The following is a 27039-nucleotide window of genomic DNA, read 5'->3' as shown; positions in this document are numbered from 1 at the left end:
TTTACGGTGCATACGGATGTAAATGCTCGTCCCATGTAAAACCTCCTAACAGGATTCATACTTAACGCATTTTCGAGGAGGCGTTAGATATGGCGCGTCGACGCATCTCACGTGGAAGCGAGACGGAAGGCCGCCGTTAAGGCAACGTAATGTCACACAAACGCGTAATCGCGTGGACGAATACGGTACTGCTTCGCAAAGAACCAGCATCTCGCGAGGACTCTTCGAGAAACGCTTTTAACTGTAAACTTCTTGTGCCGTCGTCACGGCCAAAAAAGAAAATTGAGGTACGGATATAACGCTATTTTAAAGACGGAAATATCTTACAAATGTGATAAGAATTAATTATATATTAGTTAATTATAATATAATTATATAATCAATATAGAAATAATATATATATAATATATAATCACATAATTAAATTATATATTTCTTGCGTTCGTGGAACATCCAATCATTTCGAACAAAATCATTTCGAAAAATTAAAAATACTAGATGTTAATTAAAATTCTTCCTATATAATATAATTAATCTCAAGATTATTTTTTAATCATGTACATAATATCTTTCGGGAATTTTATAGAGATATTATGATATTAATGTCACAAATAGCCAAATCTGTCAGAAACAGATTTTCGCAAAGTCTATAAATTTTCGGCAGAATGCCAGCAGAAGTACGAGAAAATCCGTTAATATTAGGATATGCTGGCAGATTGCAGAAGCCGAGCAGAATCAGTCATTTTCTAATCATTTAATTAAGTGATATGTTCCATCTTTCATATATTCAAATTACAGATAAAATTCGAGCCTTAATGCGGACACGCCAATAAACGCCAGTCTGCCGCAATATTCTGCTCGAGCACATACCGCTAGCATTTTGCTCACTGGGTTAATCGAGCTACGGTTCGAATTAATCGAATTATAGCCTCTAACGAGCGTTGCTTGTCTCGCGGAAAGATTGGCGTTGCCGGCAATTAGACGTGCGGAGGCCTGCGGAGAACGTGAGCGTCACAATTCGCATCTGCAATCGCGCGGCTCGCCACCGCCAACGAGAGCCACGCCTGCGAATCGATAAGCTGCGGCGGGCGCTCGTATCTCGCGCCGAGATGCACGCCCGGAAATCGGCTGACGGAGCAACGGAAATATATATACGTGTACCGAGCATTTCTCTCGCGCGCCGGAACGAAATCATCTCGTGCCGACGCGACGATACGCCGCTCGCAATTGACGCAACCAATCGAATATACCGATATACCCTTCGTGTTTATGTCGAGAGGGCTCTCCGCCACAGTATCCATTAGGTCCCAATCAGGGCCGGTGCTCTTTCGCAGCATCTCGAGCGTCGCCGAGGGGCGCTGAGATTTTGAAATTAACGGTCCAGTAACGGATTATTAAGTTAATGTTACAGAGCTATGCGTATATAAATCACGTCGTCGTTGTAGTTTTGGGAATTTAAGCCGAGGTATCGTAGATTACGTAATCACATTTGATATCTAAAAATAAGTGGAATTGTTGCAAATTTTATATTTTGATGTTACAAATTGTTTAAATTAGGAATGAAATGGCGATTCTTTCGTATAATTTTTATTATGTTAATTATCGCGTCTATCTGTCGCTGTTAAATCGTTTTTCTATCAAAATCGATTTTTTAATTTATTATTAATTCAAAATTTTTTTCATTCAACTAACAGAATAAAACAATCGTTTAGATATATTATGCGAAAAGTCAATTTGATGGTATTTTTGTGAAAAATTGCATACAAGTAATTTGAGATTTCGCAGAGTGATCGAGTATTTAAAAATTCGCTGAAGATTGAAAAAGCCAACGCGATGAACGAAGAGCTCTATTGTATAGCCGTAAAGAATTTTGCCAAGCGACTCTTCATTATTCCATTGTTAGGAAAATGGAAAAACTTTCTATTATTCGCATGGAACGACTTGTTCCATGCGTTAAACAAGCAAACGTCTATTATCGAACAAAAGGAAAAAGAAATAGAAGTACGATCTCGAATATCAATCACGTTCAACCGTTCCGACGGATATGTTCGCCAATCGATCTATTTCGCAACGCGTCTCGTCGATCGAAAAATCGCATAGGATTTCGGATTCTCGAAGCTTCAGTCTGGTAGCAATATAATAATGTTGCGCTATAGCGGTTCCTCTTGAAATTCGGAGAATCGAACCAGCGCGTTTCTCTGGCGCGGCGCGGCGCGCGGAGCAGCGAGTCAACGCGGCGCGCGGCGAGCGAGCGAGCGAGCGAGCGGCGCGAAGTTGGCAACGCTGCCGTCGCGCGTCGGCCGCGCGGCGTCCGCGAATCGCGACGGCGCGGCGGAGGCGGGCTCCGCCAATCGCGCGCGCCCAACATCCTCCCCTCCCCGCCGTCGCTCCCGTAGAGGGCAGAGGCTTGAAAATCTGTAACGGCCACCGCAACCGTCGCATACTCGTCTCTGGGCTCTCGCGACGCGTTAGTCTGTACTCGAGTCAGTTCGATAGTAAAATCGCCGTTAGTCGCCGCCGCATTCAAGGTACCCCAAGGGTCACTCTTTTCGTGAGGTCACAACAAAACTCCGCGCGAGCAACATGAGGGAGATCGTCCACATCCAGGCCGGCCAGTGCGGTAACCAAATTGGAGCGAAGGTAGGCGACGTCAGGCAATCCCGGGGGGCGATCTAGAAATCGACCGTACGCGCGCGAAACTGAGACCGAGTCGGCGTCCCGCGTGTCCTTTGTTCGCGGTCAACTTCTCGTCGGTACGAGAGGACTTGTCTACCGCGAGACCGTCGACGTTCCTTCGTTCTTCGCGCCCGCTCGCCCTAAATTCGGGCTCAAGATCGTTCCGTCGGCGACACGAGTGACGCGATAATCGCCGAGGGCGTTCTCGGCCTCGCTCGCCGGGGTCTGCGCCGGGTCGCCGCGCCATTTTTTTCGCCGCTCGATATCCGCGTCCGAGAGGAGGGCCGTCGGCCGTCGTCCGGTGGGAACGAGGACGTCGCGTCGGAATTTTCACCGTCGCTCGACGGGCACGCTGGTATGCGAGGAAAGCCTCGGGCAGCCTCGCCCGCGCGGCGGGCGGTCGAAGACCTGTCATGGCGACGAGCTCGCCGGCCGGCCGGTATAGCTTAACGGTTTTTTCCTTCCTCCCCCCTCTGTCGGTCCTTTTCTCTCCCTCGCCGTAAGACCGCGTTCCTGTGCGAACGCGTCGTCGTTGCCGCGCGTCGGCCATCTTCTCTCGCCGTCTCCCGTGTATATTTCGCAATTTCCGCGTACGCCGTCGGGCGACCGCGACGGAGCACAGGACACGCGAACGCCCCGAATCGTTCGCTGAAATTTCTGTTACTTGACTTTGACCGGGAACGGAGCTGGGTGTGGCTCTCTCTCGGCGACGAGAGAAAGCGCGCGCGCGCGAGAGAGAGAGAGAGAGAGAGATCGCGCGACGGCATCGACCGGCTGCGCGCGCATCTCTTTCTCGCTCCTTTTCGTTCCACTGACATTCTCCGCTTTTCCGTCTCGCAACAATCCTGGCCGTCGGCCCGCAAATGTTGCCTCGCCTCCGCGACGTTTGCTCGTAAAACATACGGGCGATCTTATTTCAATAAGAAATGCATTTCACGCTCCAGACGCTCCATTCGATCGCCGCGCCGGTTCGATTTTATCGCGAATATGAACCGGCTGGTCGTATTTTGTTTCTTGTATGTCCATCTTTCCTCGTTCCCCCGCTCTGCGTCTCCTTCCCCCCCGTTCAGGCTGGCGTGTGTTAAGGGTGAGCACACACCGAACGAACGAACGAACGAATGCCGATCCCGACGACGACGACGAGAGATGTTTTGGTCCATTCAGTTGCTACGACCGCTCGCTGAGCGGCTAAGACTGCGGTCCACTTGACGCTACAAATGCTTTGGAGCGTTCTTCTCCTTCTTTCTTCATTGAAAGAAAAGAAAAGAGAAGAGGAATGCTTCGAAGCACTTGTAGCGTCAAGTGGACCGCAGCCTAAGTAGCAATTAACTGTTTTGCTTTGCAACTGTTGTAAAATTTCCTCTTCGCGAGATCTTCCAGATCTTTCGATCCAATCGTTCCGGGCATTCGTGAGAATCGCGCGACTCGGCCAACCGTTAGCACGTTTTCGCGTCCGGTCGCGGTGTGCACGCCTCTTAAGGGCAGATGGAATTCCTGCGCCGCGTCCGTCGGCCGCCCGGCGCGGCGTCGCGATCGCGTTTAACGGCCACCCCAGCGTCCGTCGGTCGCATGGCGTGGTGTATTTTAAAATTTTTATGCGACGCGCCGTGTTAACGGACAACCGGACGGACGCGCGTGGCCAATGCTGGCCACTGCGTTATCACGAGTCGGACACGCTCGGACGCTCGGAGTCCCCGCCGCTAATCGTGCGAATCGGCGTCTCCGTTTTCTAAGTGCACGCGCTCCATTCCCTTTTTACCGTCGCACACTTCTCGCCGACTATCGATCTCTCCGTCTCCGATATTTGTTTCTTCTTTTTTTTTTCTTTTTTTAATAAATAAAGTTATTCGAATAGCGTCGCGTTTACAGAAACGTGAGATTCGGCTTGTGGTAGCGCGGGTTTAATTTTTGCCTGAATAAAAATTAAAAGCGACAAATATGTTTAACGCTACGGACGGAAATAAGTTTAGCCTGGAGAGTAATGATTCAAATGTTTATGTATAAATTTGTTTACGCAAAGATCACGTAAGCCCACGCAATCGTGTTCGCGATGCAGGTCGGTCTTTTGCAACGATTGTTAATCTTATCTGAATAAGCGACGATAAAGATTGCAGGATCGAGGAGAAGGTGATCGACGTTTGTCGTCACGCTTCCGTAATTTTTAAGGCTGCTGCACCAAGTCAACGCCCGTTTCTCGAGCTGTCTATCTCGATCGATCCGAGGTCACGCTAGCGTAAACATCAAAGGCTATTTTTTTATCTCCCCCCTTTTTTATAACAAACTAGTAGTAATGAGGACGCATATCGATTAGATGGAAATTGTTTTCTAACTGAAGAACCCGAGTAATTGCTTTCGCGATAAACTCTCCGATGCACTTTGTTTTCAATTTTTAACTCGTCCAAAATCTGCGATAACATTTACCGATAACCGAGTTATCGCCGAGGATGCGTAAACCGATAAGAAATATGTACAGTTTAAAAACCTCATTTTCTACCTTTGAATTCTGGAAATTCAGGAATTAAGAATAATTTGTTATATCATGTGTGTTCACGCTATATACAATACCGCTGATAAAATATTGAACATCTTTTATTCGCCCAAATTCCAGTAATGAAGAAAGAATTTGGTTCAATATACCGCAAAATATACCGTTCAATATTCTTCATAAAGCATACCAAAGGAGATAAGATAATTGTTTATTAAAAGATGTATAAGGGGTGTTCCAAAAAGAAGCTCGTGCCTGCCGAAAAAACATTAGAGAAAATTGAGGCAAAATTACGATAAAAATTTAGCGTAGTTACAGGGCCTGGCTTTCTATCTACGCGAGCCTGTTGTGTAACCATTATATACGAATGTGCCCATTTAACGAACGCCTTCGAGTCCAAGGACACCGAGTCTCGGCGTTAGCACGGCAACGCGCTCCCAAATAAAGGAAGCCGACGATATCCTCTCTCGCCATTTTCCTTCGCATCACCTCGGCCCGTTTCGAACCGTTTCGCTCGTTGCCGACAAGCCGGCCCTCTCTTTCTCGCTGGATATAGCCAGGTGTATCGATTGCGTCGCAAAGGCCTGGGGTTTCGCCTACTGTCGCGACTCGATGACGATTACTATTTTACGATTTCAGTTTTCTTTTTTTCCTTCACGTTTCGGTCCCGAAATAGATGTTGCAGCGGGATAAATATAATTGAAGTCGTTAACAATATCCTATCGCCAACTGACATTATCTGTAAACGACACTCGACCTGTTAATACATGGTATCTTACATTAATAAAGATGAAAAGCGTAACTAAATGTTACTGTCTTGAAATATGTAACAGTAATATCTTTTATTGCAGGTATTCTTTAAGAGATAGATCTGGTTTATTATCAAGTTGCATTTATGAGCGAGTACCTTGTAATCAATGCGGCCAGTTTACGTCCTCATTTACGGGATTCTATAATCTTTATATTACCTTAATTACAAAAATATATGTTCTAAATCTACCATTCGAACGAGATGCGTAATTAATTATGGTTATTATTTCTACACGCGAGCATAAGCATTTGTATAAACTACATGAAATAGAATCCTCGATAGAATTCGTTGTTTCCGTTTACTTCAACATTTTTACTATTCCGTGTAGCTGTAACATATTGGAGTACAGCTCCAATATTCACTTCGTACCGTTACAACCAGCTGCTCTCATAGAATTGTGCATTTTGCAACGGGAAATAGTCCTAACATTTTTCATTTATTATCAGCTGCATTATCTTATTATGGCATAATATTCTTAAACGATGCTTAGGCTTATTAAGGACCTTTCTTTTAAAGAAGAAATATAACATTCCTCCGACCTAAACTTTCTGGAGAACAGTAGAACAGTATAATTAGTATTTTCTAAAAAACTCCTATTTTATATTTAGCATTTTTTAATTTTGATTGTCTAGTTGGTGTATATATATATAAATCATATATAAATATATTTATATACACTCATGTGTAGCTCCAATATTCACTTCGTGCCGTTACAACCAGCTGCTCTTATAGAATTGTGCATTTTGTAACAGGAAATGGTTTTAACATTTCTCATTCATTATTAGCTACATTATCTTATCACGTTTTGTGGCATAATATTCTTAAACGATGCTTAGGCTCATTAAGAACCTTTTCTTTAAATATACATTAATATATACACTAAATAAATATATTTTAATACGATGTTAAAAAAATGCTAAACATAAAATAGGAGTTTTTTAGAAAATACTAATTATATTGTTCTACTGTTCTTCATACATACATACATACATATACGTCACACATATACATATATACATCGCATTCCTGTATAGTCTAGCTAGATAGACAACCCTTGGCGAATTAGCTCGCCTCTTTAGCGTCTCTCTTTCATCTGCCATAAGCGGCAATCTATTAAAGTCAGTGGGACCCTCGGGATCACTCGCATCGGACCAATTGCATCGCGTATCCGCTCGGTGGTTACGCAACGCGTAAGTGCAGCGTCGCGCGTGGCGACGTGTATGCATTTAGAATAACGGTACGACCTTTCGCGCTGCTTCCGGTCTCGCGACGACGACGGTCCGCGTCTGTCGCCAGCTGTTGGCGACGTCGAAGTCCTAGGTGCGAGACTCGACTCGAGAAAAATGGGGAAAAATTAAAAATAAATGGACAAACAGATCGCTGCAGTGCATAACCGAACGATCATCGTTCATGTTAATCGCACTGTCGTTTTACAATCATCTCTATATATAGCGGTGACATTGGTGACTCATATCTGACTGTAACATATACATTGCGCGGCCAGGCTGGAAGAGGAGGAGGAGAGGAAGAGGGGGAGTTGGGTGGGGACAGATAGGGTTAGGTGATCTTAGCTTTCGAACGACGATGATCATATATGGTCACTGCTTAATACACCCATCGTCTCCATGTGGGACGTACGTACCGAACGGTAGGCGGACCTGGTGCGTTTTTACGGTAACTTTCACGCAGATTGTATATGGACTTTGAGATTATTCAATGACAGTTTCTTGGAAAAAAAAAACTGACTCGATGGAAGTCGCGACGCAGCGATAAGGCTGTCTGCAACGTTCTTATTTACTTTGTCTCTTTGATTGAGAACTTATTAAATAAATATAAAATAAAAACTAAAAACAGCTTTATTGAATGCGATAATGTAGTAAAATATTTTTTTAACCATTTCTAATTTTGTAATGAATAGATAGTTACGAAATGCACAGTTAGCTACAGCTGCAAATGGCGAAATCATTTTTCGTTTTGCGAATTTCTAATTGAGGACAGACAAATTGGAAACAGCCGACTTCCGTAATGGAGCGTCTTGATTGTGAAATGTCGAGAGAGACTAGAGACGAGTAATTTGCCAAGTGACGTGTAATTTTGTTATTTTGCCACGCTCCGACATAAAGTTGCATGATATCCCCTATGATAAGACAATTGAACTATCAAGACGTTATAATTACGTTAGTCTAGCCATTCTATTTGCGTGCCCTTGTATATATTTAGGAGGATATACACGTATCTCTTGCACGTCGATTTCCAGAAATATACCGCGGGGTCCTTGAACCGCGTTTCCCGAGATGAAGTGGAGATGCATCGTGGACCGCACGCGGTGCGCCGACAATTTCGCAATTAATTTCCCCTTTTGTTTGCAAATAAGGAGTTGCATCAGACACGTCCAGTCATTCTGAATTGCTAATTAATTGGAAGGGGGAAAAGTCCCAAACCATCTTCTTTGCACGTAGAAATCAATCAGAAATTAATTTGCTTCATTAATATTAATTAATGTATGCGAACACTGAAATATTGTCTCTCTCAGCAAATCTTTTGCGATTCGCCATTCACGGATTACTCGAGATTGTCCGGGTAAAGTATTCAATAGTATAATATTCATAAGTATTCAATTTAAAAAATTACACTCTTCATCGCGACGTTAAATTGAAAGACATTTACAAGCGATTGACATTTCAGTCTGAAGTGCCGATTATGATTATCACGGTGAAACGAGCGCTTCCGGGAGATTACGTGGCGACGTGGTCCATTGCTGAAGCGTCGTACCCATTGCATCGCGATGCGCTTCGACGAGGCGATCGACCGGCCGCTGCGAGACAGGAGCGTAACACCGCGCTTACGGGACTAATTAGTCTCGATTATCGCTCGGGCGATTCGGTTACACCATCGAGAGGCGGGCTCGCTTTAAAAAATGCGAAAGGGAAAAAAAGAGAAACGTAATTCGATGCGCGGGCCTTGGGATATTACGATTAATTACACGCGAGTTATTCGCCGTGCGCGCGAGGTCGTTGAACGGCGAACTCCGTTCGCGCTTGATACAATGGAAGGCTGGAAAACGGATGCGAGGATAATTGCGGGGAGAAAGCCGGTGCGCGAAGCTTCCTTCCTACGCGCGGATGATGCGTGATTCAGAACGCGTATCTAATTTTTATGGCAACGCTGACTCGTTACGGCACTTGCTAGACGAAGAAATACGCGTCGCACCCATATTTCCTTTATCGAATAAAAAGCAGTTATCTCGCGCCTATAAACTTCTTATTAGCCCGCAATGATATATTAAGATGTAAAGTTTCTCTTTCTAATGGAAGTATTCTTACGAGGTGACTTTTTTGTATTGCAGTTTTGGGAAATCATAAGCGACGAGCATGGCATTGACCCGACCGGCACCTACCACGGTGACTCCGATCTCCAGCTGGAGAGAATCAACGTCTACTACAATGAGGCGTCCGGCGGCAAATATGTGCCGCGTGCCATCCTCGTCGATCTGGAACCCGGTACCATGGACTCCGTGCGCTCGGGACCGTTCGGCCAGATCTTCAGACCGGACAACTTCGTGTTCGGTCAGAGCGGCGCTGGCAATAACTGGGCCAAGGGCCATTACACCGAGGGCGCCGAGCTGGTGGATTCTGTTCTCGATGTCGTAAGAAAAGAGGCCGAGAGCTGCGACTGCCTGCAAGGATTCCAGCTCACGCACTCCCTGGGCGGTGGTACTGGCTCCGGTATGGGTACCCTGCTCATCTCGAAAATTCGCGAGGAATACCCGGACAGAATCATGAACACGTATTCCGTCGTGCCGTCGCCCAAGGTGTCCGATACAGTCGTCGAACCGTATAACGCCACTCTCTCCGTACACCAGCTCGTCGAGAACACCGATGAGACCTACTGTATCGACAACGAGGCCCTTTACGATATCTGCTTCCGCACCCTGAAACTGTCGACGCCGACGTACGGCGATCTAAACCATCTCGTCTCCCTCACGATGTCCGGTGTAACGACCTGTCTGAGGTTCCCCGGACAATTGAATGCCGATCTTAGGAAACTTGCCGTAAACATGGTGCCCTTCCCCCGTCTCCACTTCTTTATGCCTGGCTTCGCGCCTCTCACATCTCGCGGCAGCCAACAATACAGAGCGCTCTCCGTACCGGAGCTCACCCAACAGATGTTCGACGCCAAGAACATGATGGCAGCGTGCGATCCTAGGCACGGCAGGTACCTCACAGTCGCCGCCATCTTCCGCGGTAGGATGTCGATGAAGGAGGTCGACGAGCAAATGCTCAACATTCAGAACAAGAACAGCTCGTACTTCGTCGAGTGGATACCGAACAACGTCAAGACCGCCGTGTGCGATATCCCGCCGCGCGGTCTCAAGATGTCCGCCACGTTCATTGGCAACTCCACCGCCATCCAGGAACTGTTCAAACGCATCTCTGAACAGTTCACTGCCATGTTCAGGAGAAAGGCTTTCCTTCACTGGTACACCGGCGAGGGCATGGACGAGATGGAATTCACTGAGGCCGAATCGAACATGAACGACTTGGTGTCCGAGTACCAGCAGTATCAGGAGGCTACCGCGGACGAGGACGCAGAATTCGACGAGGAGCAGGAAGCTGAGGTCGACGAGAACTAAGAAAAATAAATATATATCCCGCGACGGAAGCGACACTCCCTATTCTCTCTCTCTCTTTCTCTCGACCGAGCGATAACGCAAAACACCCTTCACCCATGCTTCTTAACTCGTGTTATCTCTCTCTTTTGTATCTTTTTTTACGGACTTCTTTTTCGAACTTTCGCGAAGCGCGCGCGCGTTTTTCGTTGCTGCCTGTCAATATTGCACCTAGTGCGATAATTCGAAGAATGATTTATTATTTTTGATTGTGTCTTTCTACAAGATTACTTTCGATTACTAATTCTCGCGCGCCCCTATCATCATCCACTGTACAACCGCCGAGAGCGGCCGCTACATATTTGAATAAATTATTATCATATGAATCTGTCGTCACTCGCACTACCCTGATTATTACACAGACCTCTAGACTAGTGCTATTGAGTTTTGTATTTTCGGAGATTTCGTATATATTTATATTCGTCTGTTGTCATACGCAATTTTATACCATGATAAAATGGGTGTGAATAAAGATCCATGAAATATACGAAGAGAGTATTGATTAGACATTCAGTTATATACATATATCTAATATGTTAAAGCTAGAATTTGAAAATATTTACGGGATAAATGGCACGATTGCAAAAAAATGAGTTTTGAATAAATGTACGAGCACTGCAATTATTACAATAATTTACTTGAAATTTAGATCGACACAGAAATAAGATACATTAGTTGGACTCGACATTTATTAAGTTGTTTTTTCAAGTGTGTATTTTCCATAACTAAAAACGGCCCGGTGTGACATTCCGTTCGTTTTCGATATCGAAATCACTGATGAATTGGCGATTAACTTGTCAAGTGATATCTCCATTATCTTATTGACATTGAATAGGATTATTGAATTTTTATTGTTTGACATTCGGAAAGAAAGATTAGAGATTAAGAACGATGAATTATATACATAATTAATTTTATATGATCTAGTTATACAGTTAGAAGTGTTACGAATAATTTTGCTCGTTGAATTAATTGACGAGTATGTTAATGAATTTGATCGAAAAATCGCTTTTTTTTTAACTGAAAGAAATATAAATAAACGATCTTTGGCTTTCGCTATCTTGCTGCATTTATATCAGCTATCAGAGTCTCGTTTCTATTTTTAAATTAAGTTATACATATGTTCCACTTTTTCTCAAATGTTTATTGCACTAAATTAAATTTTTTTTATGGCTTACAAAATTATGTGCATCTAAGTGTATGGCGTATGCAATATGTAAATGTATGAATCTAAAAAAAGTATGCCTAAATGTGTCAAATGATTGCAAATCAGTCATCTCTACAGGAAAGTCGCCCTTATTTTTTTTATTATAAAAATACAAAGCACAGGAGCAGGCCTATTTGGCGAGTCATCCTTATTGATTTATCTGTATTTTAGAGACATCTGTATTTTTATCGAGCAACACGATTTCAAATTTTTTAATAGACTAATTGCTACATGATTACCAGTGCTAGTAAAAATGGGAAGCACCGACCGCGTCTTACCGACGGAAGTTACAAATTAACTCTTATACCGAACTTTTACTACACGCAATTCTTCGTACTTATTTATCATACGTTAATCTTGAAAGCCGATAATTTCATTTACCGTCTCTCATATTTCCGCTTTCTCTGCACAATAATTACCGTTGAGGAACAATAATGATATTTAATTGACTACTCGTAAAATTAATCCGCGTTAAATGTACGCGTCTTACATCTCGCAGAGTTCAGCGAATTCTCGCATGAGATGGTAATTGCGCCACTTTAGCGGCCGCGAGGTATTGCTTCGCCATCATGGCGAAAGTAAAACGCTTTGCATCCGCGCTGCGGTAACGAAGGAATGTCGAGCGCATCGCTCCGGTTGGCGAGCTAACGGATTAACGGAGAATACGAAGATACAGTTAAGCCGACGGAATCAGCGCGTTTCGCGCTAAGATCGACATACGCGTTTCATGGACCAAATGCGTACAGACTGTACAGAGTACAGAGTCGAAAATGCGACGATGTGTTGCATTTTCGTCCGGGTACATGTCGACAGTAGTCGGCATGCAAGAAACTCGAGCTGGCGCTCGAAGTTGGAAATAACCGCGACCGCGTTGCGACCCTGCGCTTCCGGTCGCGCCTCCTTCGCCCCTAGCCCGAGATTATTACCTTATCTCGGTCCTCTAATTTCGCACAATTGACCACCACCTCCGTGGCCCGCGTGACATTCTCCCACGATCTTCGGTTCCCCTAAATTGATTCTGCCGTTTTAACGATCAGCTCATTTTATGATTGCTTCGTGATTTTTGCTCGCGCAGCAAAAATCACAGCAGAGCGTGCAAAAAGAAACTTAAAATTTTGTAATTATATATAACTATAGATAAAGAAAATATAAATAAAATAATAAAATACAAACATAAATAATTACTTGATAGGACGAATTATAAATATATTGTTATTATAAATGACGTAAATCGTGCGACGTGTACGGAAAATTATCGGATTCGATTTTGGCCGTTCGCCTTTGATAAGACGCAGACATCGACCTTAATAGAGGCGACATGACTCATCGCGTGTCTCGCTGTATGTCGACCGTCTCGTCTTACGAATTCGATCCATCGCCAAGCGCCGCACGCAATAACAAAGTACGCGTCGTACGTGCCTAGCTCATTAAGAAATAAGAGATAAGCATCGTTTCCTGCCTATCGTGCCAAATACCGACTCGCGCGTAGTCCCTTCCCAAAATATAATTCAATTTCATCGAAATTTTCTTTCTCTAAAATGTCATTTTATCTAAAATATTTCTAAACAGAGAAGCGTCCCGGGAAAATGCAGGTTTAATCTTCGACGCCCAGACTTCGAAGTACCCCCATAAAAATATCAGAAATTAACGCACGCGATTGCGAAAATGATCTCGCAGTTTTATTTAATCACCCGTACCCTCTGGTAGAGGGTCGATATGTACAGAAAAGAAGAAATGTCAAATTAAAACTTATATGCATATATACTCTGATATACGCAACATATAATCTTATAAGAATTTCAGCTTTTCCGATTAAGAATTTCAACTTTTTATTTCAACTCTTTTTCCTTGATTGAACTATTGTTTAACGCGATATAATCTTATTTCCAAGATTATAGATTGTTGAGTACATATACGTTTTGAGTATACAAGTCTTGATTTAAACAGATGTTAGAAAATTCAGGTCAAAAATAGGTCTAAAATTTCGACTCGGGAATTGACACCTCTTTTTTCTGTGTAGCAATTGTTTCGTTGCTCCGTTTGACAAAAAGCGCGGTTTGTTTCGCCGATTTCTTCCTGAATATCGAGCGAGTGACCGCGCACGTCGCGTCGCGCCGACGACGACGCGGATGTTAACGGGAGCTGAGGACAGACGTTACAATAATAGACGGAGGTGAGTGTTTTACGACGTCGAGGGAAGACCGCGAAGGAGCCCGGCGCACAGCTGGAGACGAAACGCGACGACTATCTCGATTATCATCATCTTCGACGAGGAAAGCGCTGCTTGAAGAGTGACTCACGAGATAAAGACCCCCAAGCGTCTGATTCTCCGGCCGTGTACTTTTGGAATCTTTTTAAGACCGACATCCTGCTCCAAGAATTCGCGGTACGCGACCGCGTAGATGCGTTCCCGCGCGTTACAGCCAATTGTGCGTTGTAACTTGAGACGACGATTAAACTGGCCATTACTACTTAAGCACGAAACGTCTGATGTTAGTAGAAAAATATGTCAAATATTTCCATTTAAATAGTTTCCATTAATCATATTATACTTGTAGAAAATGGTACGAAATTCTGCTACACAGGCGTAAAAATAAGTTTTTAATTACTAAATAACTGAAGAATATTAATATATATATTAACTGTGGTATTAATTTAATTAGCTGTACATAATGCACGTGATAATTATCTGAAAGTTCGGCAAAGCGATTAAACTGTAAAATTGTTATAATTAAACGTGCTATTCTATATTTAATCTTATATTTCATTTATATTACATCCTGACATTTGCATGCGTCGGTGGTAATTATAGATATTAGCGGACACGCATGTGTGTTGCCCCAGAATTCATGTGACCGAAACGCTTCCGTTAAACGTGATACCACTGATACCTTCGCCTGCATTCAACCAGGAGGAAATACTTTCCAAAAAAAGGAAAAAGAGAGAGAGAGAGAGAGAGAGAGAAGTCCTATCTCCTGTTACAGTTCCGGTGAATGAGCTTCAAGGTAATTCGATATAAAAGAATAATCGTACGGTCTCGCGACGCATCGAACAATATTTCGCACGCGAACCGTAATTGGCCCGCAGCTTCCGGGAATTAATTTGCAGCGGTGATTAATACGCGTTATTAATTACTTATTCTTCAAAGGCCCAATTTCGGAAATGCTGTAAAAATACATGCCAGACTAGAGTCAAGCTCAACAGGGTCTTCTTTCCCCGCTAATTTTTCCAAGCCCGTTCCCTTGGCAGTGGTTTCGCTAGATAGTAGATAGGGACAGTGGGAATCTCGTTAATCCGCTGCCGATAAAAAAATGATCATTCGCTTTGCTGACCAGATTAAGCCTCGCGCATTTAGCGAGAAGAGACAAACCGACTGGAAGCGGTACTCGAGGGATACGCGCAGATTTTTGCATATACGCACGGGGTTCGCATGCGTTCCCCTTTTCGGGGGATGTAACCCCGGAGCAAGAACGAACCCCCTACGTTTTTCCTTCCCGTTTACTCTTGCGCCGCTTATCAGCCGACGCTCGTCCGTTCCTTCACCCTCTTTTTCGCTCTCTCTCTCTTTTTCCTCCTTCTTCCTCCGTCGCGACGACGCGACGGATTCCTCCCCGCTCCTCTCCCGAGGCTTGATCCCGACGTCGCGTCGTCGAGTGGTAGATTCACCTCGGGAGAGTGGAGCTCAGGACGCCGGCACGACTCACGAGTGCGTTTCCCTCACGTCACGAATACCGCTTCGTCGTTCATTCTCAGGCTCGACTCGCGACTCGGCTGGCTGCACTCCTCGGCTCGGTTGCATTCAGCCGCACGCACGCACTCCGGTCCGACACGCCGAGCGCGCACGCACGGATCCTCGGCACCCACGGCACAGGACAGAGAAGGTTCCCGGCAGGTCCAGGAGGAGAGATCAGCTGTTTTCCCTCTCGCCCCGTACCGCTTTTCCACGCTGAAAGCAAGACAGGATGAGGGAGATCGTGCATCTGCAGGCTGGACAATGCGGCAACCAGATCGGCGCTAAGGTAGGTCGACACGACAGCTCTGAAAAGACATCTTTTTCTACGCTTCATACATTTTCACGCATACGAAAAGAATTTCATAAAACATACCGGGATACCTTGGTATTTTAATGGGACCAATTGTATAAATTTAGAATTAATTTTTCCTTGGCGAAAATTTAAGAGATAATTTATCGAGACAGCGATACTTTTATTTTATTTATTTCATAGCCTTCGTATTTTTTAAATATCGACAATATTCTTGCACACACCATACTGGTGGGATGTATTTTAATGACAAATTCTGCAACAGATTTCAACAAATTGTATCTATATATTTTTATCTAATTTTGATAAAAGGAAGCGTTTTAGATAAAAATAGATTGTCAAAAGAAAGTATCGAGGAATTTTTATATTGAATATTCTAATATCAGAATTTTATAATAAATATTTAATAATTTTGATGAAATAGTTCTAAATCCGCGGGCGAGTTTTTAATTCAGCGATTAAATTCAGCGCAAGAAGATGCAAACAGTCAATATAGTTTCAGTATCAAAACTCAGAAGCATGAATGGAAGTGATTTATTCGGGTACACATTTACACATTCAATAAGGTGTGGAGTACAGAAGCGTCGATGGGACAAGAATAAATTATCTATTAAAAGATACGCGGTGTCCGGAAATTAACTGTAAATCCGTTTTACTTCGTACCGAGACGACAGACGACTGTCAATTAAAGCGCGAACAAGTCAGAACAAGTCAAGTATTATGACTCATCGTCTTCGAGGCATCGATCGACGAGTTCGCTCGAGGCACTCTCGTGGTTTTCGGCACTCTTCAGACCCTCTTGCCATTTTTTTTTATATTCAAATAAGCGACACACCGGAAACTATCCGTCAAATGGTCACTTCGATCTTTAAGGGATACATTCCTTTTTAAATTAAATATTTTTTGTACATTATCTTATTGAACGCGTTATATTATTCTAATAATAAAAAAAAGAGTTATTTCTATAAATTCTTTTTATTCTTCATCTTTCTGGACGGAATCGATAAACTCGGTGGAGCAATAACCGACAAGAACGCATTGTACGTTACGTCGCTCCATAAAAAAAAGCAATCTTACTTGATGGTACATAACGTTCGACCGTGGCTGTAATCGAATTGAAGATAAGGCGGCGCGCAACGAATGAAATTTAAAGAACCGCACTCGACATTGAAGACCCCCTTCGACCGAAGTGCGCGAAGTGATCTAAGTTTTAATCGCGCCGGCACACGATGGCAGGAAACGACGATCGCGTATACTTGAAGAACACTTAAGATTCTGCAGTAACCGCGTTCACCGTTCATCGGCGTGAAAATGAGTGGGCGTGGAAGTGCACGTCTCGAAATTCATTTTTGGAATAAAGTCTATTGTATGAAAAATTAAATTAATCATTCTGCGTTTTGGACAAATATAAAAAACTGTTTATAATACGACCGTAAAAAATAGTTTCTGAGGCTTAAATCGGATAATTATATCGCGAAGCCGTAGACCGATGCGTAGCTGAAATTGAGTGTTACTGTTAATTAATTTTAGTGCCGGTTGAGAGTCTGAATAAGGTGCGTTATTCGACACATTATACGAAGCTAGTATTATCGCGAAGCACTACAGATTCGCTAATCTCATTGATCGTGTTCGTAGGCGTGACAATCTGGACGTTCGCGATACATCCATCGCAATTACATTTGTTATTTCACAGACAATATCAAGGAATTTCATCTTCCGTAAATCAGGCAGTTTATAATCTTAATAACTTATATATACCCATACATTTTCGCGTTATTGTTATAATTTTGCGAGCAGTTTAAATTATTAATTGAATTACAAAGTACATAAAATCAAAATTACTCTGGCACGTACTTTTAATTTTATTCAATAAAGTAAACTTTCTGCTTTATCGAGGTTTATCTTCGACAAATAATGTCTTATCAAATTTCTGTGTAACTTTGTTACGAATTAAAAGATGCTTCTTGATATTTCGTGCGGCATTGCTCATCGGGTAATGACGCATACCAGATTGTGACCAGAATACGGAGTACCAACCCAATGAGTCAGAAAATTTTTTTTACCAATAGTATAGTAAAAGCTAAGTAAATTTAGTTCGAGAATATGAATGAGAAATAATATAATTGGATAGCAATATTACACTAAATTGATACGGAAGGCATATTTATCCATTAATTAATTAAAGAAGCTTATTAATAAATGCGTTTACATATATGTATAGCCCTCAATTTCTATCTATATTTACTAGATTTAGATTAGATATTTTATCATTAGAAATCTGAAAACAAATGATTGATAAAAAAGATGTGAGACGCGCGAGGAAAGTACAGTCTCTCGTTCGAACGAATCGATCTGTCAATCCTTATACTGATTCGATTTTCGCAATCACTGGACGCATTATTTCTGTCGATCCAGAAAGTGAAGCGCTCGTAAGATCATCTTCTTTGAAAAGGATCGTCCCTTCTCTTCGTGGATCTATCGTCGGTTTCACGGCATCGTTTTCCGCTCGAAAGATTTTAACGATCGCAGCAAGCAAAAGCGAAGTTCCTGTAGGATTACGGACACAGTCGTGATCTACACGATGATTGTACGACGATGTTCCTCGAGTAATCGAAACACCGGTTGAAAAGCCAAGATAGTCTCGCTAGGAAACGATCAGTGAATCGGTCAAGCGATAATAATTATACCACAGTTTCACGTTTTACGCGAGTTCAAAGCATCAACGTAAAATCTTCTTAAGAATCTATTAAATCTAATTTTTCTTCATATCTGATATGCGCGACAATATATTCCCAGTAAAATACCAGTTTGTAAAATAAATTCTCTATCTCGACGAATTCGTGCGAGGAATGACAACTAATCTCTATTCATGTTCGTGCGATAATGAGCGTCGCGTACGTGATGCACGTAAATGCAGCGAGGATGCATTTAGAATAATCAGGGAGGCCCATTTCGCCGAGAGGCGGCGGCCGAGGCGACCGGCACACCGGCTCGCTATTAATAGGCGGAGAAAATAGTAAAGACAAGACAAATGGAGAGGAGAAATGTTTAACGGGAGGGTGGACATGAGCCAGGGGGCACAGGCCGCGTTTAATTCCGTACGTCTCTATTTTTGGATGTCGCGCGTGTTATCCTTGTCCCCGGAGTTCGGGGTGCACGCGCGCTCGGCTTCGGAGGGAAATTGCCCCTTCGACACGTCGAGTGGCTCGCAGGAAAAGTGTAGTAAAATAAACCTACGATAAGCTATATATTTACAAAACATTAAGAGACACTTGCTATATTCTTGTATTGAACTACTTTTCCGGTTAGATTATTATACTGGATATGTTCGGAAATAAGTAGACTCTGTTTAAACAGTTGGCTTCCAAAATGTTAATGTTGACAAATCACGTTGCAGTTCTGGGAAGTTATTTCTGAAGAGCACGGCATCGACCAGTCGGGCATTTATCACGGTGACAGCGATCTGCAGCTCGAACGAATCTCCGTATACTATAATGAAGCGTCTGGTAAGGGCATATGTAAATATTACGGCTTGCGCGTTCTTCTTCTCTCTTCGTTCTTTATATAGAGCAGATTATAATTTATTTTAAATTCAGTCTGCTACACTGTCAAATATTGAAGGATGAAATTTGAACCTTGCATTAAATAACATTTTGTTATTTTTAACTACCATGTGTGTCGAAATTTATTATTTTAACATAAAACAGTATTATTTTAACTCCATTGGTTCAGTTATTAAATTAACATTGTTTTAGTTAAATTAAACGACATATTGAATTAGGAGCAGTGGTGACCTATAGATCTAGTTAAAAATGATTCAACTTGAGTATAATTTGACACTACGAATTTAACAGCATATTTGGAGTTGGAATTTATTTATTTATTTATACGTACCGAGTTCGAAAAATATTTTCTCATATTTGCAATAAACATTTTTAAATAATTAATTTCAAATCAATTAACAAACATAATAATATATAACAGATTACTTGATATATCTGACTTCTTAGTTGAAAGATACGCACAAGGATGAACATATAGTTAAAATAGGAATATTAAAAACGACAAGAAAGTAGACATAATAACACCTTAACTAGATAATTTAATTAAGACTAATTAAAGAGATAAATCGCACAGAATCTTTTTAATTACTTCGGCGGATTCTACTGCCTTCGCGTCGAAAATAGCAGTAACGAGAAAGATAGAAAATCGCGTGTCCTGCACCGACGGAATGTGGGAGAAGAGGAGCGTTGAGACACGTATTTTACGCTGAAAATAGCCGTCTCTCCGTGGTCGAATTTAAGGTTGTAAGTTGCGGCTGCAACACGATTTCTCAGGACTTCTTGTTCGCGTCGCGAAAACGAGATTATTTCCGAGAATGAAACGTGCGGCACGTGCTCCACGGTAGAAACAGTTTAATTAACAAACGAGTGAAATGTACGCACCACCCGTCGTTGTGAGTGATTTGTTGTTGGAAATAGATTTGAATATACGCGGTAAAAACTCATGTCTTTAAGTTCTTACATTTGTATCTTTCTTTTTTTAAATTTAATTTGATTTTAATATTTAATATAATATAATTCAGTATTTAATTTATATTTTCAGAGCCATATTATATTCAATCATGTTATTCAATCAAACATTCTACTAAGCACTGATAAATTAATACGAAATATTTTATCAGAAACTGATTAAAAGTAAAAGTACATATATTTTATCGTTATTAATTATGATTATTCATATCTACCATGTAATTAAAATAATTTTACATTGTAATGCTAATTAAGTCGCCTAATATATAAATCTTTATATTATTCTACGATAGCTTTTCATTTGCAAACGATAAAGGTTCCATCCATGTACGCATTTCCGTCGATTATTATGATCGGCACGACTTTTCGGTAGAATAACAATATCGGTCAATCTAATATGGACGTCTTGACGCCTTGAATCACCGCGACTATTGAGTACAATTCATCATATTACATTCTATTCATCGTTATTTCAATACATATATTTAGCAATGGAAAAAGAGATTTTACTGCTTTTTCTACTTAGCAAAATATTTTAGAAGTCGTTCTTTTTTTGAATATCTTTACGCATCTCTTGTACTTCTAAAATATCTGAATGAGCAAATGTATATTATTTGAATTTTCATTTCGTTTTTCTTTTTCCCCATTACAGTCGCGACGTCCACGAATGGGGGGAAGTATGTACCGCGCGCGATCCTGCTGGACTTGGAGCCGGGAACGATGGACGCCGTTCGTTCCGGCGCTTACGGAAAGCTCTTTAGACCGGACAACTTCGTGTTCGGGCAATCCGGGGCGGGTAACAACTGGGCGAAGGGCCACTACACCGAGGGTGCCGAGTTGGTCGACTCTGTCCTCGACGTGGTGCGAAAGGAGTGCGAGAACTGCGACTGCCTGCAGGGTTTCCAGCTCACCCACTCGCTGGGCGGTGGGACCGGGTCCGGAATGGGCACCCTGCTGATCTCGAAGATCCGCGAGGAGTATCCCGACCGGATTATGAACACTTACTCGGTGATGCCGTCGCCCAAAGTGTCCGATACCGTCGTGGAGCCCTATAACGCGACCCTGTCGGTGCATCAATTGGTGGAGAACACCGACGAGACGTATTGTATCGATAACGAGGCCCTGTACGACATCTGCTTCCGCACTTTGAAGGTTTCCAACCCGAGTTACGGCGACCTCAATCACCTGGTCTCGCTCACTATGTCCGGAGTAACCACTTGTCTTAGGTGTGCATAAAAAATCCATGACAGTAATAAGCGAATTTGTAAAAGAAAAAATACAATTCTTCTAATTATCAATACATGACGTAGATGAAGAAATAGCAATACGTAAAATAAAAAATATTTTTTCTTGTTTTAAATAACAGTATATCAACTAATAATCTTTGTCGAGAGAATAATATGAATTCGCCAATAATAAAACTTTTATCTAGCAAGCATGGTTCACGAATAAAGCGTATTTTGACTTCTTCAGGTTTCCCGGCCAGCTGAACGCCGATCTGCGGAAGCTCGCGGTGAACATGGTGCCCTTCCCACGTTTGCACTTCTTCATGCCGGGCTTCGCGCCTCTGACATCCCGGTCCATGCAGCAATATTCCGCGCTCTCCGTGCCGGAGCTCACACAGCAGATGTTCGACGCGAAGAACATGATGGCGGCCTGCGATCCGCGCCACGGCCGATACCTCACCGTGGCGGCCGTCTTCCGCGGCAGGATGTCGATGAAGGAGGTGGACGAGCAGATGCTCAGCGTGCAGAACAAGAACAGCTCGTACTTCGTCGAGTGGATACCGAACAACGTGAAGACCGCGGTGTGCGACATCCCGCCGAAGGGCCTGAAGATGTCGTCGACCTTCATCGGCAACACCACCGCCATACAGGAGCTGTTCAAGAGGATCTCCGAGCAGTTCACGGCGATGTTCAGGAGAAAGGCCTTCCTCCACTGGTACACCGGCGAGGGTATGGACGAGATGGAGTTCACCGAGGCCGAGTCCAATATGAACGATCTGGTGTCCGAGTACCAGCAGTACCAGGAAGCCACGGCGGAGGAGGACTTCGAGGTGGAGGAGTGCGCTGACGACTTCGAGACCTGCGAGCAGGAAAACTGAAACCAGCGACCAGTTTTCTCTTTTACTAGAGGTTTATCTTCAGCCTCTCTGTCTCTGTCTCGTCATCGTAGGAGCTCTCGCATGAGACCGATCGTGCGCGAAAAGCCGTCTTTTGATACTTTTATATACGATATGCGATGCGCTTTGTAATCGCTGAGACGGACGTAATATAGGCGTTCGAGATTACTTTTTTACGAATCGTGTGATACCGAAATATATTTATGAAGATCAATATTCGAAGGCAAATGATGTCGCGACGAATATTAAATTAATGCGAAGAATAATATTATTTAGAATGTAAAATAGCTTCTTCTATTGATCTTGTATTATGTATCTATGATACGCCTATGTTATATTCAGCTTTACTAGTGATAATCATAAGGATTTTGATATGTCATTTGGAGGAATATATGGCATAGACTGGAGTGTAATAAAAATCGTTGAAAAATCAAATTTTTGTATTTATAGCCACGAAAGAATGAAATGTCAAACTGTAATGGAAAAAAGTCATTTTGAATTCTCTTTTCCATAATTTTTCTCAATATTGTAGTACCTACTAAATTTTTAATAAGCCTTGTACTGCATATTTAGATTTTTTATATTGCAATACACATTCTCTTACGTACAGCAATTTTATTTAATCTCGATAGTATCTATATTTTTTACAAATCACAATGCGTTTTGAAAACGTCGATATTAATCGATTTGCTTATATATCAATGGAGACAACTTTTTTCAAAAAAGTTTAAACTTATGCGTCGTTATTTTTGCATATAGTAATTGATTTAAAATCCAATTTTGGCGAAGTACTTTTTATTATTCTGCATTTTCAATATTTCCTTATCTAAAAGAAATTATATCTTGTCAAGATTAAAAAAGACTCTTCTCACGCGCTGTATATTTCTTTATCGTTTATGATTTATATATTATTTAAAGAATACGGGATAAAATGTAATCTTATACTTTTAATGTATTACATATCATATAGATTGGGCGACATTTCACCTCTGAAGATAGTAGCTACGGTGAGAAATAACACGCGCAATAACACGCGTTCTCCTTTATTGTACGCAATAATAAAGTGTTTGCCCTCGGGGCACCGATGAGATAATGCGTGATCGCCAATTTTTGCCGAGGCCTTGGCTTCATCAATGTCAGTTGACCAGAAGGACGATAACGAGTTCGATAACGAGACTCGCGCCTAAACGCCAGCGTTTACTCGTCTTATTTAAGAGGCGTATTTATATCGAGCTACGTACAATGTCATTAACTGATAGAGATGATATTATCTGTGTAACAAAGAGCCTTAATTGAGTCATGTGAGTTCCTTAAGCATTAAAATACAGCGTACTTAGAAGAATCCACTGCAATATTAAATCGAAAGACCAATTTGGAGTTTTTTCAATAAGTATTGTCTTTTATAAACTTCACCAAAGTAAGCATACAAATCATTAAAACATCTAAAAATTCGTGTATACGGATAACACATATACAAAACGGTACAAAACATTCATTAAAAAACGTAAAAATAACAGATACAAAAATATTGTACAAAAGAATCGTCAAAGAATTGCGCAAGTGCGCGCGATCTTCCGTGTTAGATCCCTCTCTCTTCTAATTCTCTATTTCCTCTTCATCCACTTCTTCGTAGTCTTCCGCCATCGCGTCTTGATACTGCTGATATTCCGACACCAGATCGTTCATGTTCGATTCCGCCTCGTTGAACTCCATCTCGTCCATACCCTCGCCGGTGTACCAGTGGAGGAAGGCCTTCCTCCTGAACATCGCCGTGAACTGCTCGGAGATCCTCTTGAACAGCTCCTGAATAGCCGTGGAGTTGCCGATGAAGGTGGCGGACATCTTGAGGCCGCGCGGCGGAATGTCGCACACCGCCGTCTTCACGTTGTTCGGTATCCACTCGACGAAGTACGAGCTGTTCTTGTTCTGTATGTTGAGCATCTGCTCGTCCACCTCCTTCATCGACATCCTGCCGCGGAAGATGGCCGCCACGGTGAGATAACGACCGTGGCGCGGATCGCAGGCCGCCATCATGTTCTTCGCGTCGAACATTTGCTGCGTGAGCTCCGGTACGGAAAGCGCTCTGTATTGTTGGCTCCCGCGGGACGTGAGAGGTGCGAAACCTGGCATGAAGAAGTGGAGACGGGGAAACGGCACCATGTTCACCGCGAGTTTCCTCAAATCGGCGTTTAATTGACCTGGAAATCTGTACCCATTTAAGATAAATTACGTATTGATTTACAATATTTTTATCAGTATTTTTATTATTATATTAATAATTTATTTCAATTTAATAATCATCATTTATGTATTATAGACCTTAGACAGGTTGTTACGCCGGACATGGTAGCCGACACGAGGTGATTCAAATCGCCGTACGTGGGAGTAGTCAGTTTCAAAGTACGGAAGCAAATGTCGTAGAGTGCTTCATTGTCGATGCAATAAGCTTGATCACTGTTCTCCACCAGTTGGTGAACCGACAGGGTAGCGTTATAGGGTTCCACGACCGTGTCGGAAACCTTGGGAGACGGTACCACGGAGAAGGTGCTCATGATCCTGTCCGGGTATTCTTCTCGTATCTTCGTGATGAGCAGAGTGCCCATTCCGGATCCGGTACCGCCACCCAAGGAGTGCGTGAGCTGGAATCCCTGCAAGCAGTCGCAGCTCTCGGCCTCTTTCCTCACCACGTCGAGCACCGAGTCGACGAGCTCCGCGCCCTCGGTGTAGTGACCCTTGGCCCAGTTGTTGCCGGCCCCCGACTGGCCGAACACAAAGTTGTCCGGTCGGAATATCTGTCCGAAGGGTCCCGAGCGCACGGAGTCCATGGTACCGGGTTCCAGATCGACGAGGATGGCACGCGGCACGTATTTGCCGCCGGACGCCTCATTGTAGTAGACGTTGATCCGTTCCAGCTGAAGTTTCGAGTCGAACTCCGAGTCTCCTTTGTAGATGCCCGTAGGATCAATGCCGTGTTCATCTGAAATCACTTCCCAGAACTGCGAATGGTTAAGAATAATTAAGAATTAAATTGTAAGAGGAGAGATATATTGGTATACAATAATAGAAAAGACAGAAATGTGAATTGTTAATCGAGAAAAGAATGATCGTGATAAGAGTGTTGTATATTTAATTATATAAGTGTCATTTCTAACTGAATGTTTTAAAAAATTTATGTAAATTAATAATTACATTATATATATATAAGTTTTTTAAAGATATTTATTCGAAACATAACGTTATGCTTAAGTATGATATAGATATTAACTACTACAAATTAACTAATCAAGATTGACATTATCGTATTATATTTTGAGGGATACTAACCTTGGCGCCAATTTGATTGCCGCATTGACCGGCTTGGATGTGAACAATTTCACGCATTTTGTATTAGTTATTCTGAAATTTTTGAACAAAATAATTGCACGGAGTTCAATAATGATTATTCTAATAGCCGTGGAAGAAGTCGGTCCTCAAAATTCAAGGATGAGAAAAACGAGGAGATCGCGGACTTGCCTAAGATGTCATTAAAACAGAAAACAGGCGACTGCCAAGTTCTCCTTGGTGACTGTCTGGCCACCTGTATAATTTTCTACTTATTATTTATGGTATTATAGAACGTGAAATATTGATCATGCAAGGTTTCTCAGACGATTATCCGTCTCAATAGATATTAAGATATTTTATTTAAACTAATTAAAATCACAACAAGATCTTCTTAATAAGGACAAAATGTAAAATCGACGTCTAACCGAACAAATAAAAAAGTATAGCGTTACACTCTGGAGTTCTCGTAGATCCCGGGACGTTAATCCTCGCACGGAGCGTTATCAATCACACGCAATGTACACGCACACACACCGCGACGAAGTTGGAAGCACTCTTCAGCAGCGTAAAAAAAAAAAACACACGGGGATTGAATCGTGCTCTAGTCGACAAACTCAGGCAGGTTTTACAAAGGAAGTACATTATAATAAATGGAAAAATAAATACAATGCGTGTCCTATACTGGTAATTATGATACAACGTTGTAAAGAGTTAATTATAAGACTGTCTGTTTATCCCGTCCCCGTCTCTCATTGCGACTTCCGGCACACGGACACTTCCACCACCACGCTAGCCGTCTTCGGCCCGACGACCTCGACATTCGTCAGCTCCTCCGCCTTTGGTGGAGCGCTTAAGTTCTTCGCCTCTTCTTCCTTCGAGGGCAGCACGGCAGCTGGCTTCTCGCCCTCTGACGTAGTCGCGCCTTCCTGCGACGCGACCTTCGAGGTAGACGAGCGACTACCCGGTCCGCCGTTCACTAAGTACTTCAACGGCATGGACTCGGACTTGCTTGAACCTTTCCTGAAACCGATAGCAAGTATCGGTACCAAGTTTGTTAATGTAAACATGAAGAAGACGATCATTAATATTACTATAAAATAATAATAAAAGAATGAAATTCGTCGAGAACAATTTAAAAATAAAATCGAAGAATCTGCTATAAAACAAATT

General features: G+C 42.5%; 4 protein-coding genes across 6 annotated transcripts in view; 2 read left to right on the top strand and 2 right to left on the bottom strand.

The window, feature by feature from the left end:
- The first annotated feature begins 2429 nt into the window (after nucleotides 1–2429).
- Nucleotides 2430–10967, top strand: LOC139820065 (tubulin beta-1 chain). Its single transcript, XM_071789999.1, has 2 exons — nucleotides 2430–2640; nucleotides 9319–10967. Exons 1-2 carry the CDS (start codon nucleotides 2584–2586, stop codon nucleotides 10603–10605), a joined length of 1344 nt encoding a protein of 447 aa, XP_071646100.1. The 5' UTR covers nucleotides 2430–2583; the 3' UTR covers nucleotides 10606–10967.
- Nucleotides 10968–14028: 3061 nt separating this feature from the next.
- LOC139819977 (tubulin beta-3 chain) lies at nucleotides 14029–22980 on the top strand. The gene is made up of 5 exons (XM_071789819.1): nucleotides 14029–14340; nucleotides 15602–15867; nucleotides 19289–19397; nucleotides 21076–21649; nucleotides 21897–22980. Exons 2-5 carry the CDS (start codon nucleotides 15811–15813, stop codon nucleotides 22525–22527), a joined length of 1371 nt encoding a protein of 456 aa, XP_071645920.1. The 5' UTR covers nucleotides 14029–14340; nucleotides 15602–15810; the 3' UTR covers nucleotides 22528–22980.
- A 598-nt stretch (nucleotides 22981–23578) lies between these two features.
- On the bottom strand, nucleotides 23579–26064 carry LOC139819978 (tubulin beta chain-like). The gene is made up of 3 exons (XM_071789820.1): nucleotides 25870–26064; nucleotides 24865–25541; nucleotides 23579–24751 (listed from the first exon to the last, which is right to left on the bottom strand). Exons 1-3 carry the CDS (start codon nucleotides 25924–25926, stop codon nucleotides 24142–24144), a joined length of 1344 nt encoding a protein of 447 aa, XP_071645921.1. The 5' UTR covers nucleotides 25927–26064; the 3' UTR covers nucleotides 23579–24141.
- A 145-nt stretch (nucleotides 26065–26209) lies between these two features.
- LOC139819975 (organic cation transporter 1) overlaps nucleotides 26210–27039 on the bottom strand; it is an 89698-nt gene continuing 88868 nt past the window's right edge. For all 3 annotated transcript variants that reach the window (XM_071789814.1, XM_071789816.1, XM_071789817.1), the window contains one exon: nucleotides 26210–26889. In XM_071789814.1, coding sequence (XP_071645915.1) covers nucleotides 26619–26889 — 271 coding nt within the window. In that variant the 3' untranslated portion in view covers nucleotides 26210–26618. The remainder of the gene's footprint in view (nucleotides 26890–27039) is intronic.

This window comes from Temnothorax longispinosus, chromosome 10 (assembly GCF_030848805.1).
Source record: "Temnothorax longispinosus isolate EJ_2023e chromosome 10, Tlon_JGU_v1, whole genome shotgun sequence".
NCBI lineage: Eukaryota > Metazoa > Arthropoda > Insecta > Hymenoptera > Formicidae > Temnothorax > Temnothorax longispinosus.
This window is presented reverse-complemented; position numbering and strand designations above follow the sequence as displayed.

Excerpts from the sequence above, each read along its gene's own strand:
- LOC139820065 (XM_071789999.1), top strand. The coding sequence starts at position 2,584 with ATGAGGGAGATCGTCCACATCCAGGCCGGCCAGTGCGGTAACCAAATT. Across the intron at positions 2,641-9,318 it reads GTAACCAAATTGGAGCGAAG|TTTTGGGAAATCATAAGCGA; the intron begins GTAGGCGACGTC and ends TTTGTATTGCAG.
- LOC139819977 (XM_071789819.1), top strand. The coding sequence starts at position 15,811 with ATGAGGGAGATCGTGCATCTGCAGGCTGGACAATGCGGCAACCAGATC. Across the intron at positions 19,398-21,075 it reads ATACTATAATGAAGCGTCTG|TCGCGACGTCCACGAATGGG; the intron begins GTAAGGGCATAT and ends TCCCCATTACAG. Across the intron at positions 21,650-21,896 it reads GGAGTAACCACTTGTCTTAG|GTTTCCCGGCCAGCTGAACG; the intron begins GTGTGCATAAAA and ends TGACTTCTTCAG.
- LOC139819978 (XM_071789820.1), bottom strand. The coding sequence starts at position 25,926 with ATGCGTGAAATTGTTCACATCCAAGCCGGTCAATGCGGCAATCAAATT. Across the intron at positions 25,542-25,869 it reads GCAATCAAATTGGCGCCAAG|TTCTGGGAAGTGATTTCAGA; the intron begins GTTAGTATCCCT and ends AACCATTCGCAG. Across the intron at positions 24,752-24,864 it reads GGCGTAACAACCTGTCTAAG|ATTTCCAGGTCAATTAAACG; the intron begins GTCTATAATACA and ends AAATGGGTACAG.